Below are 20,800 nucleotides of genomic sequence, written 5' to 3'. Positions count from 1 at the left end.
TTACTCCAAAAGCCTCCTGCTAGGCTCCCTGCCTACCCCAAACTTCGGCACAAATCTATCCTATACACCACAGCGGGAATCATTTTATTCTAGCATCCTTCTGATCTCAGTTCCCAGAAAACCATGCTCACTCCCAGGAGCCAGCTGCTAAGCGAGGGTTGGAAAGCCCTCCCAAACACCCTACCATCATTTCCTGTTAAATCCTTACATTGATGTGGTCTGTGTTCTCGCTTCCAACAAGCAAACCTGCTTACTGTCTGCCTCACAACTTAGCTGCAGCTGTGTCATCCAACACCAATAGCCTCCCACCCATACTAGCCCAATTGTGCTTCTTCCCCAGTTCCATGATTAACCCAACCTGGCTATTCACCCCACTAGAGCTTGGCCCCAATGCACACTCTGAAAATTATACGCTTTATATGCTTTGATCAGTTGAGTCCTTTTATATTCCCTTGTGTTGCTTGCACTTCTTTTCAATTTCTGTTTGTCCTACTCCCTCACCTCACCATCAACTCTTCAGAAGACAGGGACGGTGTCCTCCTCTTCTATAATTCTGCAGTGTCTCAAACAAGGCTCTATACTACCTATTGCTGTCTTGTGTAGGCACAGTTAGAATGACACACAAACAAATCTAAAGCTAGGAACTAGCAGATTTAAACAATGAAACGTAATAAAGATGACAAGCTGACGACACCACCTAAACTACCATTTAAGTTTTTTCAAAGAAAAAGACAAGTTGGTGGCTAATCAAATCAAGAAGAAAACCCCACAAATGTTAAAAAAAAAAAGCAAACAGGTTAGCATCGACTGTACACATCACTAATGGAACTGCATGCATATTTACCTGGGGCTATTCAGGGTTGTGGATGTGAAATCATGAAAATTGCAAAAAAGAAAAAGTAATGAAAAATGAGGCAAAGAAAATTCAACAAATGCAAAGCATGACTTGTGAAATACAAAAATGCAGTCCAATACTTGTTCTGATATCAAATCTGTAATGCCCCACCCACCGAGAAACTATTTTTTTATGAATAGAAATCTCTGGTCCCATCACACCCATGTTTATGTGAGCTACAAATGACATACAACTTCAAAATTCAGTCATTTGCTTGTGGCAAAACAAAGCAGACCCTTGGTTTGAGTAGAATCTCAAATGAGTTACATCCAGTACACATGCTGGGAAAGGAAGTAACCCTCTTCATATCTGACAGACATCACTCTCCCCTCCTTCAAAGCCTTATTAAAAGCACATCTCCAAGAGGCCTTCCCCAAATAAGCCCTCATTTCCTCTTCTCTCACTCCCTTGTGTGTCGCCTTCACGCTTGTATTTGTACCTTTTATTCACCCCTCCCTCAGCCCCACGGCATTTATGTACATACCCATAATTAATTTATTTATATTAATGTCTTTCCCTCCAGACTGTAAGCTCGTCATGGGCAGGGAACCTATCTGCTAATTCTATTGTACTCTCCCCAGTGCTTAGTACAGTGCTCTGCACACCACTGATAGACTGCTTACTCTCCCAAGTACATAGTATGTGCTGTGCCCACAGTAAGCGCTCAAAAGATATGACTGAATAACCCAGGAAGTAGAGTGGTTTGAAAATACTACAGTGCTACTGGTGGGAGACTTTTGGGTTCTTCTGCCCAGAGAAAGTAGCCTTGAGGCCCACTGAGCACCAGCTCCCAAGGAGGCTACTGGAAACTGTCAGTGAAAAAGAACCCCCGCCTCTATTTCCTGGACACAAGAAAACAGTGGGTTGTGTCAGAGAACCGGAGAAAAGACGCTGTAGGAGACAGAGTGAGTCATCTCCCAAAAAGGAGTTTTTTTTCCACCCTATCCAGTCTAGATACTGGGAACTATTCAACACAGATTAATCCCAAAATTAATTAATCCCAGATCTTCCCATCCATTCTTTTTGATATTTTGTGGCACCTTTGGAGAAAGGGTACACTCCTGGGTAACGCTAGTTTAGAGTACCAAAGAAAATGTTTTTAAAATTGCATATTAAAATTATGCATAACAAAGGCAACATACCATTAGTAATAAAGAAAATAATAATTTGGGGTCTTAATTTCTTCTTTGACCCCAGAACTGACTGGTAAACAAAAAGGCAACACATGGACTAGGACAGAGGATGAACAAGCTAGAGTAGGAAAAAAAAACCTGATAGAAGATTTTAAATGAACTAGGTACATCTCCAAGCCTTGATATGTCTCCTAGGTTATAATCAACTCAGATTTTTCAGGGGTGGAATTACTAAAGCCCCATCCTGATTTTCCTTTGTATTAACCACATTTTGGATTTTTAACTGCTTATTGGTTTGTTCCACTGGAGATTTTACATTTTAACATTATTAATAAGCCTGGGTATATTAGGAAGGAGGAAGGTTGAAATTGACAAAAATTAAACTGTAATTGACTTTCATTCATTCATTCAATTGTATTTATTGAGCGCTTACTGTGTGCAGAGCACTGTACTAAGCGCTTGGGAAGTACAAGTTGGCAACATATAGAAACGGTCCCTACCCAACAGTGGGCACACAGTCTAGAAGGGGGAGACAGAGATCAAAACAAAACATATTAAGTAAAATAAATAGAATAAATATGTACAAATAAAATAGAGTAATAAATACATACAAAGATATATACATATATACAGGTGCTGTGGGGAGGGGAAGGAGGTAAGGCGAGGGGGAGGGGGAGAGGAAGGAGGGGGCTCAGTCAGGGAAGGCCTCCTGGAGGAGGTGAGCTCTCAGTAGGGCTTTGAAGGGACTTGATTTATCTTGGCTCATTCTCATGCACTCCATTGCCATAATCAATCAATGGTTTTTATTGAGCACTTACTGTGGGCAGGGCACTGTACTAAGGACTTGGAAGAACACAATACAACAGAGTTAATAATTATGGTATTTGTTAAGCGCTTACTATGTGCCAACCATTGTTCTAAGCACTGGGGTAGATATAAGGTAATCAGGTTGTCCCATGTGGGGCTCACAATCTTCATCCCCATTTTACAGATGAGGTAACTGAGGCACAGAGAAGTTAAGTGACTTGCCCAAGGTCACACAGCAGACAGGTGGTGGAGGCGGGGTAAGAACCCACGTTCTCTGACTCCCAAGCCCAGGCTCTTTCCACTAAGCCACACTGCTTCTCAGACATATTCCCTGTCCACAGTCTAGAGAGGGAGACAGACATTAAAATAAATTATGGATGTGTACCTAAGTGCTGTGGGGTGAACATCAAGTGGTAAGAAGGGTAAAGATCCAAGTGCACAGGCAATGCAAGAAGGGAGAGAGAGTAGGGCAAATGAGGGCTGTGACGGGGAAGGCCTCTTGGAGGAGATATGATTTTAACAAGACTGTGAAGGTGGGGGCAGTGGTGGTTTGGTGTATATAAAAGGGGAGGGAGTTCCAGACCAGAGGCAGGAGGTGAGCAAGGGGTTGGTGGCGAGAGAAGCATTGTGGCCTTGTGCACAGAGCACGGCCTGGGAGTCAGAAAGACCTGCATTTTAATCCCGGCACTGCCACGTCTGCTGTGTGACCTTGGACAAGTCACTTAACTTCTCTGTGCCTCAGTTACCTCATCTGTAAAATGGGAATTAAGACTGTGAGCCCCATGTGGGACAGGGACTATATCCAACCTGACCAACGTGTATCAACGCCAGAGCTTAGTACAGTTCTTGGCACATGGCAAGCGCTTAACATCATTTTTTTTTTAAAAAAAGACGAGGTTGAGGTACAGTGAGTAGATTCATGTCAGAGGAGTCCAGTGTGCAGGCTGGGTTGTAGTAGAAAATCAGGGAAGACAAGAGGGGGTGAGCTAATTGAGTGCTTTAAAGTCGTTGATAAGGAGTTTCTGTTTGATGCAGAGGTGGATGAGCAAACACTGGGGGCTTTTGAGGAGTGGGGAGACATGGACCGAACATTTTTTTTTTGAAAAGTGATCCAGGCAGCAGAGTAAAATAAGAACTGGAGTGGGGAGAGACAAGAGGCAGGGAGGTCAGTGAGGAGGCAGATGCAGCAGTCACGGCGGAATCTGACTTGTGCTTGGATCAGTATAGTAGCAGTTTGGCTGGAGAAAAGGTGAATTTTAGTGATGCTGTGAAGGTAGAACTGATAGGACTGGTGACAGACTATGTGTGTTGAATGAGAGCTAAATTCAGGATAATGCCAAGGATATGGGCGTGTGAGCCAGAGAGGCTAGTGGTGTTTACAGTGATGGGAAAGACATGTGGAGGACACGATTTTATTGCCATAAACAAGTCCCTCTATTTGAACTGGCTGAAGTCAAAGCAGGACATTTTTTAAACTTTGGGGTGGGTGAGGAGGGGGAAGGGGTGGTTTAAGGAGAACCAAAGATTATAAAAGGGAAATGTTCTAACTTTACTTGTAAAAGAGATTTAACCTCCCTGCTAAGTAAAATACCAATGGGGACAACTAAAAGGGAACAGAATACATGATATGTCTGTTCAGGTAATGTCATCTCTGGTAGCTCAAAACAAAGGTTTTGGAATCTATTCTGCCTAAAATATCAATTAAATGGTATCTAGACCAATACAACCATTAAGCAGGAGTGAATTTGATTAGAGGATTAGGCCCAGAGGGTAGGGGAACATAAATGGTGTTCACTAAGGATAAGCAGCATGGCCTAGTGGACAGAGTCCGGGCTTGGGAATCAGAGAACCTGGGTACTAATGCCGGTTCCACCACTTTGCTTTGTGACACCGGGCAAGTCACTTCACTTCTCTGTGCCTTAGTTCAGATGTCAGGCAAGTCACTTCACTTCTCTGTACCTTAGTTCCCTCATCTGTAAAATGGGGATTAAGAGTGTGATCCCCACATGGGACAAGGACTATGTCCAACCTGATTAGCTTGTATCTACCCAGTGTTTAGTATAGAGCCTGATCAATCAATCGTATTTATTGAGAGCTTATTGTGTGCAGAGCACTGTACTAAGCACTTGGGAAGTACAAGTTGGCAACATATATAGACGGTCCCTACCCAACAGTGGGCTCACAGTCTAGAAGGGGGAGATAGAGAACAAAACAAAACAAAAGGAGGGCATTCCAGGCCAGGGGGATGACGTGGGCCGGGGGTCGACAGCGGGACAGGCGAGAACGGGGCACAGTGAGGAGATTAGCGGCAGAGGAGCGGAGGGTGTGGGCTGGGCTGTAGAAGGAGAGAAGGGAGGTGAGATAGGAGGGGGCGAGGTGATGGAGAGCCTTGAAGTGAGGAGGGTGAGGAGTTTCTGCCTGATGCATAGGTTGATTGGTAGCCACTGGAGATTTTTGAGGAGGGGAGTAACATGTCCAGAGCATTTCTGGACAAAGACAATCCGGGCAGCGGTGTGAAGCATGGATTGAAGTGGGGAGAGACAAGAGGATGGGAGATCAGAGAGGAGGCTGATACAGTAGTCCAGACAGGATAGGATGAGAGCTTGATCGAGCAGGGTAGCAGTTTGGATGGAGAGGAAAGGGCGGTAAGTGCTTAGTAAGTGCTAAGCTGATGCTTAGTAAGTGCTTAACAAATACCAGTAAAATAAAAATTAGCACAATTTGGCTCAGTTCTGGACAGTGAAGTACCAAGAACGTTCAGAAATTGCAACCAGGACCTTACCGAGATGACAAGAATTCAAAATAAACTTGGGAAAGTACAAGTGACAGAATCCCACACAATCAACAAAGGTCCAAACACAAAATGATCCAGGGGCCATAGTGGATAACAAGTTGAGCATGAGTCAGCAATGTAGTGCAGTTAAGGAAGCAAGCATTATACTTGGAGGCAAAGAAGCATTCTGCCTAGGAGCCCTTCAATTCCCACATTTGGCACAGTGTCTAACTTATCAGGGAAGGGGAAAACTAAAGAATGTGGGAAAATAGGACCCCTGAGGAAGGGCTAAAGACATTTATTTGACCTTAAGAGCAGGTAATGGGATAAGTTGTTAATTAACCATTATGCACATGTATTCCTTTGCCTCTCAAGACAGGATAAGAGGAAATGGGGGGGAGGGGGGAGACACACACACACACACACACACACACACACACACACACACAGCTCTAGGGTTAGATTTAAAAAAAGGATTTCTTGGCAATGAGGGTTGTTTTACAGTGGGATACGTTACCAAGGGAGAATGTGACAGAATGTGACAATTCTTCTGGGGGTATATCCAAACAGAACAGATTCTCATCTGTCCAGGATAGTTTAGGTGTAGCTGTACCTGACTTCAGAGGGGTGAATTCACTTTCTCAAAGATAACTTCCAGATTTCCAAATTTACGATTATTCTGAGGAAGTTCTAAGAAACTTCAACTACAACAGTGTCAGACCCATATTCAGTATATAAAACCTAAATAAAGAGGTGAGGTTTTTCCCTCAAGATCTCATTTTGCATTCACCACCTATTTTTAATGTTTTGCTTCGTCCCCTCTATTTCAGTGACTTTCTTAACATACTTACTTCGCAACAGACTGGATCACCTTGGAAGAAGTATCTTTGATGTTGGTCAAAAATCGTTCTGTTCCTCCTCTAAGTATGTCAAAGAAACCGCTATGTGTTTGGTCGCACTCTGCAACTGTCAAGCCTACAGTTAAAAGAAAATAATCATGACCTTACCGAAGAGGATAATGCAAAGTAACTGGATCACTCTCTCCTCATATGGTAAATTGAAGATGAAATGAAAATAAAAAAATCAAACATAAAATGCTTGATTACTCCTGCCAGTAGTGGTGTAGATACAGTAGCTAAAGATGTATAGAGAGGGGTGCAGATGGTCTTGGAGAAATAGCCTGGGTCTGGGAGTCAGAGCATCTGGGTTCTATTCCCAGCTCTGCCACTTGTGTGGCTTTGGGCAAGTTGTATACCTTCTCTGTGCCTCAGTTTACTCAACTGTAAAATGGGGAATTTACGCCTATTCTCCCTCCTAGACTGTGAGCTCTATGTGGGACAGAAACACGTATTTACCCCAGCGCCCAGCACAGTGAATTAGTGACATGTAGTAAGTGCTTAAATACCATAATTGATTCATTTTTTAAAAACATATCACTAACCTACTAGGTGATAGAAATTGATGCAGAAAATGTAGCACATATAGTACACTGCTCCACACTCAGTGGCCTCATTATATTTATATCGTCCGTCTCCCCCTTTAATAATAACGATGACGGTATTTGTTAAGTGCTTACCACATGCCAGGCACTGTACTAAGTGCTGGGGAGGATATAAGAAAATCCAGTTGGACACAGCCCCTGTACCATGTGGGGCTCAGAGTCTCAAGCCCCATTTTACAGATGAGGTAACTGAGGCCCAAAGAAGTGAAGTGAGTAGCTCAAGGTCACACAGCAGACAAGTGGCAAAGCTGGATTATAACCCATGACCTTCTGACTCCCAGACCCATACTCTATCCACTAGCCTATGCTGCTTCTCTAGACTGTAAACTCGGTGTGGGCAGGGAATGTGTCTGTTATATTGTACTCTCCCAAGCACTTAGTACAGTGCTATGCACACAGTAGGCACTCAATAAATACAACTGACTGACAATAAATGTCATTGATAAGACATGGACCTAAGTTCTGGGGGGTAGATATACACACACACAAAAAAAAATCAAGGTCAAAATTCAACTGCTTATAAGCATCACAAAAATCAAAAAACAGGAAAGCAAAGTGCTCCGTAACTAAAATCCTGCACTGTCACTCCCTGCCAGATCCGGGTCGGGGGGGTGGGGTGGGGGGGTGTGGGGGGGGGTGTGGGTGTGTGTTTTGCAGAGGGTTTACACAATATTCAAATAGACTACCTCATGACATTTGTCAGTAGTATTTATTGAGCGCATACTGTGTTCAGAGCACTATAGTAAACCCTTGGGAGAGTATAGTACAACAGAGTTGGTAGAGAGGTTGCCTGCCCAGAGCAAGCTCACAATCTAGATGGGGAGAGAGACACTGATATAAATTGGAGATGTGTAGATAAGTGCCATGGTGTTGAAGGTGGGGTGATTAGCAAGTGCCTAAAAGGGACTCTCCACTCCACAGAAGGGACTTTTTGCCATGCTGTTGAGCAAGCTGAAAGAGGGAAGGCTCTCAAACTACTGAGGCATAGGCCTTTATTAGAATCGTGGGGGGATGCAGGAATTTCATTCATTCATTCATTCATATTTATTGAGTGTTTCCTTCAAGCAGAGCACTGTACTAAGTGCTTGGTAGAGTATAATATACAATAAACAGACCCATTCCCTGCCCACGATGAGCTTACAGTCTAGAGTTTTTGCTAAGACAGAGAGAGGAACCGCAAAGGCTATCATCATCCTGGGTGCGCCACCATGATTCATGCTAATCCAATTTGGAGACTTCTGGGGCAATACAAAAATAAGCCTGAATAATAATAATGGTATTTGTTAAGCACTTACTATGTGCCAAGTACTGTTCTAAGCGCCGAGCACTGTTTTAAGAGAGCCCAAGGTTCAGCTCTGGTGAACCCCATATACCTGGCTCTACTCTGCCAGGGGTCACATGGTTTCAGAGTAACACAGTACATTCTGTAACTTGCTAGTTCTAAAAGTGTATTAGTTGAAACCATTATGCTGAGCAGATGAAAAATTACATCTCAAACTTAAAAAGAAATTAAACATGTCCTTTCTTCAACCTTCCAGAACACTAAAACATAAAGCATAATTACAGATCAAAGAAACACTTTTTGGCTTCAAGAGTAATCCTAACAATCACACAACAGGAAAAATTACTTTTGGCTCTCCTCCCTTCAAATACAAAACAAGCCCAGTTGCTTCTTTTATTAAATAGCTTTCCATTTTTCCAATAGACATAGCAATGTCACTGAGAAGGTAGTAACAAAAGGCGGTACATTTAAATGCTTTAATACTTACCTGAATTGTAAGTGTTGTTTAACTGTCCCGCAGGCTTGGAACCCTGGGAGACTGAGCTAACAGAAGCTCTCGGTTGGGCGTTATTTCCATAACCTCCATTTTGTTCAAGGAGCTGTAAAGAGGCATATCCACTGTGACTACTTAACACTTTGAAAACACACAAAAGTTAATGGAAAAAACTGAACATTCAAAACTCGCTCCTTTTTCAAGTCTATACAGTCTTTCGATGATTACGACGCATTTAGCCCTAACATTTAGGAAGGTTTAGGAAGCTTTCTGATCCCCATTTCCAACAGCAAAAGTGCACTCTATGTGCATTTAACTCTGCTCATCTCCAAACCTTGTACACGCTGTACCCTCAACTGAAATGTGCTCTCTGTTCAATTATTAACCAATGGCATTTATTGAGAGCTTCCTGGTTGCACAGTACTATGGTAACAGCTTAGAAGAGAACAAAAAAAGAGGGCTGGTAGACATGATGTCTGCCTTCAAGGAGCTTACCATCTAGTGGAGGGACAATCAATCTAGTGTCTTCCTTCCTCCTTTCTTTTTTGTTTCCCTCTCTAGCCCTAGGAGCACCCACCCCCTTACCGTAAATCTCAAGACTCTGAGTTCCTGTGAGGGACAGGGACTCTGTCCAACCTAATTAACTTGAACCTATCCCAGCGCTTAGAATGATGTTTGACACATAGTAAGCACTTAACAAGTACCATAAAAAATTATGCAAAGGGATGCCTCAATTTTCCCCTACCACCTCCATTTCCTGAAATTCAGCTCACCATCCCCTTTCCACTGTGCCACAAAACAAGCACTTGAGTAAATATTTGTACATAAGGTCAGTGTTATTTAATTTACTCCTTGTAGCCAGGTTTATGCACAACCCAGTGCGGTGCCTGACTTGGAAAGCAAGTACCATGGGGAAAAACAAACAAAACAGTTCATTAAACACTTTGTCTATGTCATTGCTAACCTGTCTTCTTGGATACATGGGAAGATTGGGATGCTTTATCAAACGCACAGTTATTCCATAACACACATTTACTGTGTGTTTTGGGTAGAATGCTGTTAGGGAATTTGGACATGTTCTTTTGACATACGGCATTTGACTGGATTGGACACGACCCATTGTTAGAAGAGACAACTGTGTACGCAGGGTCACTCTAGGTGTGTTTTCCTTAATGTGGTATTCGCATAAGAGGAGAGCTGAAGGTTCTTGAGCAAAAGGATGAAATAAAATGCCCCATCAGTTTGGCCCTGATTTAGCTGCAGCCCAGAGGGCAGGACTGAATTGTTGCAATAGATGAGAGACTAGATTCACTCCTCAAGTCCTCGGTTATATGCTTGAAAGGTACCATACGACACTGCAAAAACCTCAGTGTTACAGCAGAATAATAAAACCATTAATAACAGGGGAAAGAGCTTATTATGTGCCAAGCACTGGGGAAAGAGATGATAACCCAGTCAAACACAGACCCTGCCCCTCATCAGACTCATAGCCTAAGTAGGAAGGAAAGGGGGCACTTAATCCCCATTTTCCAGATGAGGAAACAGGCACAGAGAACCTAAATGATATGCCAGTTAAGTGGCAAAGCCAGGATTAGAACACTGGACCTCTGATGCCCAGCCCCATACTTTTTCTACTAGGCCACCCTACTTCTCTTGGGCTGTCCAGACCTGCAATGTGACCTCAGCCATTATATAAGGGGTTTGGATGACTCCCAACGAGACCCAACTCCCACCTCCAGAGGGATTCAGTTTTCTCCACCACCTCCTTTCTGTCCACACATCTAGTGTGGAGAGGGACAGCTAAGAGAAGTAGATGGGAATGGATTTCCTGTTTGATTACCGAACCTTTATTTTCGATGACAGTTTTCATGTTTGAAAATGGCCAAACAAAAATGACGGTTTCATACAACATGGAGGAGAAACCTTTCCCTTACCTCTGTGATTGGTGATTTAGGATTCACATTCCTTGCCGCTGCTATCTCCTGCAGCTGATTTACAAGTTCAGTAATTGACAGCCTCTCATCTGGGTTCACCTTCAATGTGGAGCCTAAGACAGGAGTGCATTTTAGGTACAATGGACTTTGGGTGGAAGGTCTTTGGTGGTCATACTTTTAATCTGCTTTGTATTTTACTGTTCTGGGGACCTTCGGTCATCAAACTTTCAAAAGATGCCTAGGGATACTGAGCAAGCCTACACAATTTTCTTCATTTACCATCCATAATCAAATATTGAAAAAAGTAATGAATTCTGGAAATGAAGATGGGCACTTAGCACTCAGGAGACAAACTAAGTTGAAAGATTTATTCAAACAGTGCTCTGCATGCAGTAAGCGCTCTGCTCTGCCTCCCCCCCCCCCGAGAAATTAAATTATCTGTACATGCAGGGAACTGAATAGTCACTGTATGTCCCTTCTCAAATCAAAGTCAAAACAGTACTTCCAGTAATTTTCTAAGAGAGTAAAAAGAGAACATACTACTTTAAACAGGGAAGAGAGATACAGACACAGAGACAAAGAGAGAGTATATATGACCTGAAAGAACTGTCCCCAAATTAGGAGCCAGATGAGAGATCTGGGTCTAAAAAGAATCCTGTAGACAAGACAGACCCAGGAGAGCATAGCCTTCTTTCACTCTCTTTCCTTCCCCCTCACCCATTCTAATCCTCCTCCTCCCTCACACCTCAACTCTTCCTTATCCTTTCTTCCATATCAGCTCCCTCATTCCTCTTCCTCAGGCTTTTATTCTTTAGCCTCTATGATTCCAGAACCACCATTCTGCTTCAGTTGCAAGATTCTGTAGCCAGGGCCACCCACTTTTCATTTGCACATGGGGGAAAAACCAGGGAGTGGGGTATTGGAACGGAGCACTGAGGGCAGTACGAAGGGGCGGGGGGGGGGGGGGAGAGGTGGGGGGGGTGAGAGGGAGAGAGAGGGGACATCTCCTTCAAGAGGCCTTCCCTGATTAAACCCTCATTTCCTTTTCTCTCGCTCCTTCCTGCATCACACTGATTTACGTTCTTTCCTCAACCCTCCCTCAACCCCACAGCACTTACGTCCATATCTGTAATTTATTTACATTAATGTCCACCTCCCCCTCTAGACTGCCAGCTCGTTGGGGACAGGGAATGTGTCTTATCTTGTCCTCTCCCAAGCTCTTAGTACAGTGCTCTGCACACAGTACGCGCTCAATAAATATGATTGATCAGTCAACTGAGGAGGAGGAAAAGATACTCAATGCTGCTTTTGTGACCTGGCTGGGTGCCGGGGCTAGGTAAGGGCAGGTGGAGGGGGAAGGGATAGAGGACACTGTTCAGAGGGCTGCTGCATCTCAAGTACCCCACAGAGCACTGAGGGAGCACCCATGGGAAGCAGCATGGTGAAGTGGATAGAGCATGGGCCTGGGAGTCAGAGGTCATGGATTCTAATCCTAGCTCTGCCACTTGTTTGCTGTATGGCCTTGGGGAAGTCACTTCACTGGGTCTCGGTTCCCTCATCTGTCAAATGGGGATTAAGACTGTGAGCCCCATGTGGGACAGGGATTATGTCCACCCCAATTTGCTTGTATTCACCCCGGCACTTAAGTACTGTGCCTGATCAATCAATCAATCAATCAATCGTATTTATTGAGCGCTTACTATGTGCAGAGCACTGTACTAAGCGCTTGGGAAGTACAAAGCCTGATACATAGTAAGGGCTTAACACCAAAGATACCACCTCAAAGGGAGTGGTCTCCATCGGGCAGGAGCAGACATGGTGACCCTGTCCCATAGTGCAGCCCAAGCACCGTTGGGCTGGGCAGCCCTTGGCCTGTGACCACCATGAAAGCTGGCCCAGCCCTGTGGTGACAGGTCCTGACCAGAGGCGCCATTGTTTGCATAGTCCCACAAGGCCCTTACCACAATGTAGATTTGGAACACTGCCTCCTGGCCCCCCATCCCCTAAACATGGGGTGAGAAGTGTGGATGAACCCTCCTCATGGTGACTTGGGGCAGCGGGAACTAGAAAAGCATCAGCGTTGCCCTCTTCCTCCACCTGCACCCTTTACCTCTATCAGGCAAGGCCAGAGGCCGTCCTTGGACCCGTACCCCCTTTCCCACACCTGCGGTGGCTCCCCCTCGGTGGGTTCCCTTTCGGCCCCCCTGCTGCTTCCTGATGGAGGCAACGGGCAGACAGTGGCATTCTGGGCCCGACTCAAGTGAACCTGACTTTTTGGGGTCAGACTGCCTAACTGGCCATCTCTGACTGACCCCCAAACACCCGCCCGAGTTAGATTTTCATTCTGGTGCCCACTTCCAGGGATGTGTGGAGGGGGGAGCACCCGTCTCCGCGACACTGGCAGGCCTGTATGCCTATAAGTCAAACAGGAAGGGGCTCGCGGGGGTGGGCAGGGCCTCTGCCCCATCTCCGCTGCCGGATCTGCTCTTGTTATGAAGCATTTCAGATCCTAGCCATCACCAGCCACTGGCTGGGTAGCAGTAGAGTTACTGATGTATGGGTCAGCTGGTGTTGCAACGGCTAGATCTGTCCAACCCTGCTCCTCTGTCACTGTTTAACTGGCCATCTCACCCTCACCGATGCTCTCACGGCCCCCAAACGGACATCAGAAAAGATGGCTGAAGCTGCCCGTTTTCCCTCACTTGACCCCAGTGCTGGTGGGGGTGCTGTACGATGCCTCACCACCCACTCTAGAGGTGGGCAGAGGGAGAAAAGAAATGGGCTGTTTGAAAAGCGAAAGAAGGGCCATGTCACCTGAGAGGGTCCCAGCGGGCATGGGAACGTCAAACTGCTTAGTGTCCGTGACGGGTGAGCAAGAGAATGGAAGTTGGTGTGTGAGAGAGAGGGATAAAGACAAAGGGGTGAGAAGGAAGGGAGTAGGGGGGCTGAGGGTTACAAAGGAAGTAGACTGCCTTCAATTTGCTTCCTTCTCCCAGATACTGAGGGCAAGTTGCAGCAGTACCATTCCAGTTATTTTCGTGGCTTATGGCAACAGTATCAATATTTTCAGCCATCATTTTAAGTTTTTTCTAAACTTACGAATGAGATCATGAAAAACGGTATATCTTGTGTCATTTGGCGGGATTGAGTATTTTCCATTGACAATGCGAAGCTTTGCTCCGTCTTCAAAAGGATGCTGCCTGAAGCACAAGAGGTACAGGATACAGCCCAAGGCCTATACAGAAATTAACGTGAGGAGGGAGAGAACAGAAATAAAATTACTAGAGTGAAAGGGCTTTAAAAAAAATAAAATAGAAAAGGAAGCAAATATCTCATTAGCTATTGGGTCACAAAATAAATAATCTCCTTTTGCACATGCATAAAATACCACAAAGACCATAGTTCTTATAAATCACTTTTGGCAATATTTCCAGTCCAATACGATATTTTAAAAACAGCGGGTGAGGTGGTGACAAAGTTAGCCGATCTGTCGATCAACAACTACCAAAACCCCTACTCTCCTCAGCCCTGCAATTAATCACTTGTGTTTATAGAGTGCTTACTGCATGCAGAGCATTGTACTAAGTTATTGGGAGAGTGCAACGTAACAGTAGACTCGTTCCCTGCCCACAACAAGCTGGCAGTCTAGCTCTTCCCCTTCATCCCTGAGAGAAGCAGTGTGGTTTAGTGGATAGAGCACAGGCCTGGGAGTCAGAGGACCTGGGTTCTAATCCCAGCTCCGCCGCTTGTCTGCCGTGTGACCTCGGGCAAGTTGCCTCACTTCTCTGGTCCCTCATCCTTAAAATGGGGATTAAGGCTGTAACCCCCAAGTGGGACAGGGACTGGGTCCAACCTGATCAGTGTGTATCTACCCCAGTGCTCAGTATAGTGCTTGAATACCACATTATTATTACTAGGTTTTTCCTAGTTCACTTAGAATAGCAATCATGGGGGACAAACTTCGAAAGTGCAGTCCCCAGAAGCAAATACAACTTCCACAAATGCAATCCTAGTTGCTGATTCCTGTTAGGAAACTCCGCTCACCTACCTCCCTACACATAAGTGCCAGTGAGGGTAGACAGTTGGACTCGCAACTTGTAATAAATAGTTCAGATGACAAGGGAAGAGCAAAGCGCAGACATTTTTCAGACATCACATTAAATACGAGCAATCGGAACAACAAAGGAACTGAAGATCTTACCCAGATATCTTGCTTTTCGCCAATTGGAAAATTCGAATATAAGTCTATTATTTCTGGAGTCCTATACATCGGGGTCGTGTTCCTTGTGATCTGAAGGAAGACCAAATGTTTTATTCAATAAGCTTTGCAGATCAGTAGGAAAATACATCACTCCCTTTATTATCGGCCTAGGCTTTTTCCAGGTCCGTGATCCCAACCAAACAGCAGTGACTGGGAGATATAGGGAACAAAGCAACAGGAACTAGTAGACATTTTAGGTAAAACAGCAGGGACTCGGTGAACACAGAGAAAGGAATATGGGTTATATGAAGATCGGCTGAGCACTAAATGGAAACCATACAAGCTATTTTGCTACATGTCCACCTGGGGATAGGCCAATCACTGAACTGTCAGATAAGGATGGACAAACCAATTAATCAATGGTATCTACTGAGCCTGTGAGGAGAGGCTAGAGGGGAAAACCAATTATAATCAATGGTATTTATTGAGCGCTTACTGGGTGCAAAGCACTGCACTAAGCACTTGGAAGAGTACAAAAAACCAGAATTGAGAGATGCTCTCCCTGCCTGCAAGCAGCTCACAGGGCTTCCAACCAAGATTTGACTTCTCTCAGCCAATTTCTCACTGCCTTCCCCCCAAAACCCTGGAGGCAGTTGCCACCGCTCCTGTTCACTTTTCATCAAAGTACAGCAGGACCTAGGTCTGGTGGCAGAGGAGGAGTGCTGGGAAATGGGGGAGACACCTGCAAAGGGATACAGGAAGAGGCTACATTTGTTGCCTTATAGAAGCTGCACAGCAGTAGTTAATATACCCATCCTTCTCTTCGCCATAGAACAAGCCCACTTTTTGATCAAGATACCAAGGGTATCACTGGAAAGTGCTCAGCACATAGTCAATCCTATTAAATGAGTGCTTACTGTGTGCAGAGAGCACAATGTAACAGACACATTCCCTGCCTACATGTGCTCATAGTGCTTAATAAACACCATCATTGAGGTGCCACTGAGGGAGTTACTTGGGTCCTCTTGCTTCCCTTGAGGCTTAAAAAGACTGCAGGGCTACTTCAAAAAAATATATATTATCAAACATCATATATCGGTAACTATCAATTTCTCACCTCTTCTTCGACCATTGCTCTCTTCTGAGCAGTCCAGCTATAGTCAGGATAATGAGATACAGTTGTAGCACTCCCAAAGTCGCAAAGTTTAATTGTTCCTTGGTTACTAATCAACATGTTTTCAACCTGAAAAGTTAATGAACTACCTTGATTAAGGTAAACTGGAATAAGCTGCAACAGTAAGTTCTCAGAATTATATGTAGCACATTACATTCACTTGTAATTTATCTTGAGCAGCAGTTCAAAATGCTATTCTGTATTTTTAAGAGCAGTTTATATTTTCAATAAGAAAATTCAGTTTCTGACAGTGTCCCCTCCCTTAATTAGTGTCCTTCACTAGGGAATACAACTTCACCCTGAGATCAGGGGTCTAAAACACTCAGATACCCTTACAAATTTAGCTCTTTACTTGGATGCTCGCCCCACCCGAGAGCACTTCTGTACATATGTTTAAACTCTGTTGCTTCTCCTGACTTGTAATTTGAGTCTCTGTCTCTTCTGCTATACTGTAAGGTCCTTGAAGGCAGGGAATGGTGTCTATCAGACTTCCTCAAGCGCTCTGCACAGAGTAAGCGCTCAATAAATGCTACTGATCAACTGATTTGCTCCCTTGAACATGGGCACCTCGTCATCATGAGAGGCTTCCTCACCCAACTCAGTTCTGAATCTCTGTGCTGCATCAAAACACTTCACCTCAACCCCTCCCAATTCCCCCACTAATGGGGTCCCTGAATCCAATTTAAAAAACGCTGAGGCACTGCCTGTAATTACCACCTTTGAAAAATCTGTTTATTTCCTCTATCAATTAATAGTATTTTTTTAATGGTACTTATGCTCTTACTATAGGCCAGACACTGAACTAATCACTGGGTTAGATACAAGATCACACAGTTCCTGCTGAGCACTTGCTATGTGCAAAGCACTGTACCAAGCATTTGGAAGAAAACAATAAAAAGTCAGCACCACCAGAAAAAGTATTTCTTTCATTGCTATAGGCAAACAGTACTTATATGAATCACTACAGTCATGTAAGCTGACATGGAGATGACCATTTTAACACTCAAGACGCTCAGCTAGATACCGTACCTTTAGATCTCTATGGATAATTGCTGGTTTCTGCTTATGCATGTGTTGCACAGCTCTGCATGTCTGATAAAATATCTTCAAAACTGTATCGCATGAAAGAGGACCCTTAGATTCCACTTTCTTTAGGAATTCCACCAGTTGCCCTGTCCCAAAAGACCAAATCAATGTATATTAGCATGCAGATGGCAATTCCAGAACCTGTTCAAAATGGAAAATACCACCAGATTAAACTGTCAATATTACCTCGGCATTCATCTCTACAGCAATGCTTATTTCCCGAATTTTAGAATGCTAATTATTGTTCAATTTACTTTCAGGAAAAATTGCAGAAATATATGTACTGAGTGCTTACTGTGTACAGAGCACTGTACAATAGACACTAGAAACTAGAGAAAATTCTAGAGTTGACTGAACCTAGGAAGAATGGGGTTACAAGGCGCAAGGCAAAAAGCTAAGTTAGGCAGAGGAAAAATAATGCAGGGAAATAGCCAAATAGCCACATATCCTGCACAATCATTAAAAATGTGTCCGTTGGCAATATTCTATTGAAATGGGTCAGTTCAAGCACAAGAAGCAGTACTACTATATGTCATTAAAGCCAACTTGACTAAGAAAAGAACACACCCAATTCTCCTTTAAAGCGGGCGTCATGGGCTTAAAAAAAAAAAACTTACATTAAGGAAAATTCGTATTGTATATACTCAACCACTCCAACACCGAGCACATGCACACGCCTGCAAATGCCATTTCTTCCAACAACTGCAACATTCTAGCCAAAATCTATAGTGAAAGCATGTGTTCTGACAGACCTGAGGGTACAGAGGAAAAGTGATGGATTTCAGCCCTTGGATTCCTGTAACTTTTTGTGTGCGGGGGGGTGGGGCGCGATTAGGAAAGTAAAAACCTAATTGTACCTATTTCCCCAACCTCATAAGCTTTCTGATTGTCCCACTTCAAGCCACGAAAAGACAGCCAGAGAACCTACATTTCATGGAGAAGTCAGTAATTCAATGCCATGGCAGTAGATGTTAGCCTAGAAAATCCTTTATCCAAAGTACATACATGACTTAAGGGAAAAAATGATAGAGAAAAATAAATGATCACCTTAGGCGGTTCTTCCTTTAATCAGGTTTCCTCAGGCCAGACAACAATCATGTCCAGCAAGTGCACTGATTATGACTAGTGCTTGTCCTGCATCATGGATGGGGTTCTCATGCTCCTATTAATAGACTAATCAGGCCCGGCCATGGGCTTGGCTAATGCCACAGAGAGGGCTAAATCAGGATCAGGTTGAGACACAGATTTTCAGCATTCATAGGCCTCTAATGGCCTTGCAATGACTCCAGTCAATTTAGTTAGTAGTCAGAGATTCAAGTCATCAGGTCCAGAGATTTCTGTCTGTGTGTGTGTGTGTCTCTCTCTCTCTCTACATATATATATATATATATATACACACACACACACACTATATTTATGTGTATGTCTTGTCTTATATTTGCTCTGTTCCTCTTTCCCAGTTCACTAATTTTGGTGAAGAGGATGGTGGGGGGGGGGCGGGGGGGGGGGGGGGACGACAAAACACCACCTACTCTCTGGTACCATCTATTTTCAGTTTTCTGCCTCAGCTAATAAATGGGAATAATTTTCTTTGACCCAATTTGTGTTTGTTATAAAGAATGCTTTTCTATTTCCTTTAGTGTCTTTGTAAATTGAAGCCCATTTCCTGCTTTAGCTCTTCCAATTTTACTCCTAGAGGGATTCATAAAATGTCTTCATATATAACTGTCTTTAGTGCTTGAAGAGGACACCACTGACAGTGAAATTCACCTATGGGAGAATGGCATAGTGGATAGAGCACCTTCTGGGAGTCAGAAGGTCATGGGTTCTAATCCCACTCTACCACTTGTCTGTTGTGTGGCCTTGGACAAGTCACTTTATTTCTCTGGCCTTCAGTTACCTCATCTGGAAAATGGGGACAGACTGTGAGCCCCACTTGGGTCCACCCAATTAAGTCCAACCCAATTTGCTTATATCCACCCCAGCGTTTAGTACAGTGCCTGGCACATAGAAGCAGCAGCGTGGCTCAGTGAAAAGAGCACAGGCTTTGGAGTCAGAGGTCATAGGTTCAAATTCCGGCTCCGCCAATTGTCAGCTGTGTGACTTTGGGCAAGTCACTTAACTTCTCCGTGCCACAGTTACCTCATCTATAAAACGGGGATTAAGACTGTGAGCCCCCCGTGGGACAATCTCATCACCTTGTAATCCCCCCAGCGTTTAGAACAGTGCATTGCACATAGTAAGTGCTCAATAAATGCCATCATTATTATTATTATTATTACATAGTAAGCATTTAATACCCAATTATTATTATTATGCGTTGCTGAAAGGACCAAAGAGGGGCCCACATTCCCAAACACATCATGCCCACACAAAGACTGTCCCATGTGTTGTCACATTTGCTGTAGTCCCTGAAGCAGCTTTCGCTTTTGCCCCTGGGTCTTTGTACTCCTAGCTGCTAAGTGACCCAAGACCTCATTTTCTACAGTACAATCAGTTTTCCAAATATGCAGAGATTACATTCTTAAAGAGCCTTGTGTTAAGGAAAACTCCACTCACACTGGAGAACTAACTCTGCATCATTAGTAATAATTATGGTATTTGTTAAGTGCTTACTATGTGCCAAGCACTGTATTAAGCGCTGGGGTGGATAAAAGCAAATCAGGTTGGACACAGTCCTTGTCCCACTGGGGCTCCCAGTCTCAATCCCCATTTTGTAGATGAGATAACTGAGGCACAGGGAAGTGAAGTGACCTGCCCAAGGTAATACAACAGACAAGTAACGGAGCCAGGACTAGAAGCCATGACCTTCTGACTCCCAGGCCTGTGCTCTATCCACTACGCCATGCTATTTCCAGGAATTCTCATAAAAATAAATAGTACATTTCATAAAGGAAAGTGTTTTAATGATGTGAATATGCAAAAAGCCTCTGCCATTAGACCCTTTTGGCAAAAAAAAAGAGGACTCTAAGTTGGAAAAGAAGAAGAAAAGCAGTCCTTTTATGTAAATCAGCCCAGTCAGATCAACCACTACAACAAAAAGACTGAGGGGAGAAACACTGGTGCTCTCAAAGTGGGGCAAAGCTATAAGATAACTGTGCTCAAGTATTCCAGAGAGTAAAAGAGAAGGCAAAGAAGCTACAGTTACTCTGGTAACAATCTACACTGTGGCTTCTGTCTTCCTGAGAAACCTACATTGGGTTTCAAATGAAACAGGATTCATTCCTACGCAGACCTCTCACAAAACTTACACAAACCTATTCCAAAAGTGAACTAAAATGCATCCTTTAAAAATACCCAATTTGACATCCTAAAAATATGCATTTTGCCTGAGTTCGCCCCCTCCTTCCCTCTAGAAGGGCAAAAAATGACACAGGGGCACATTCGAGGTCTAGAGAAATCGGTTGTGTGACTTCCATGGGTTTGCTTTAGTTCAATTAAGCCCTTAAATTACACTACATTCAGGTGATGCTTCCCCTATATTAACACAATGTGAAAAAGGGAATAGGAACTGAAATGAG

General features: G+C 43.9%; 1 protein-coding gene across 4 annotated transcripts in view; it reads right to left on the bottom strand.

Moving 5' to 3' along the window:
* The window catches only part of GAK (cyclin G associated kinase), a 102,657-nt gene that overhangs the window by 62,646 nt on the left and 19,211 nt on the right, over nucleotides 1-20,800 (bottom strand). For 3 of the 4 annotated variants that reach the window (XM_038770425.1, XM_038770429.1, XM_038770427.1), the window contains exons 5-12: nucleotides 17,223-17,365; nucleotides 16,137-16,262; nucleotides 15,020-15,109; nucleotides 13,918-14,053; nucleotides 10,819-10,931; nucleotides 8,879-8,990; nucleotides 6,460-6,583; nucleotides 845-850 (exon numbers count right to left, since the gene is read on the bottom strand). In XM_038770425.1, the coding sequence (XP_038626353.1) occupies nucleotides 845-850; nucleotides 6,460-6,583; nucleotides 8,879-8,990; nucleotides 10,819-10,931; nucleotides 13,918-14,053; nucleotides 15,020-15,109; nucleotides 16,137-16,262; nucleotides 17,223-17,365 (850 nt within the window). The remainder of the gene's footprint in view (nucleotides 1-844; nucleotides 851-6,459; nucleotides 6,584-8,878; nucleotides 8,991-10,818; nucleotides 10,932-13,917; nucleotides 14,054-15,019; nucleotides 15,110-16,136; nucleotides 16,263-17,222; nucleotides 17,366-20,800) is intronic. The other variant, XM_038770426.1, reaches the window with a different exon arrangement.

Source organism: Tachyglossus aculeatus, chromosome X3, assembly GCF_015852505.1.
Source record: "Tachyglossus aculeatus isolate mTacAcu1 chromosome X3, mTacAcu1.pri, whole genome shotgun sequence".
In the NCBI taxonomy this organism is placed as follows: Eukaryota; Metazoa; Chordata; class Mammalia; order Monotremata; family Tachyglossidae; genus Tachyglossus; species Tachyglossus aculeatus.
This window is presented reverse-complemented; position numbering and strand designations above follow the sequence as displayed.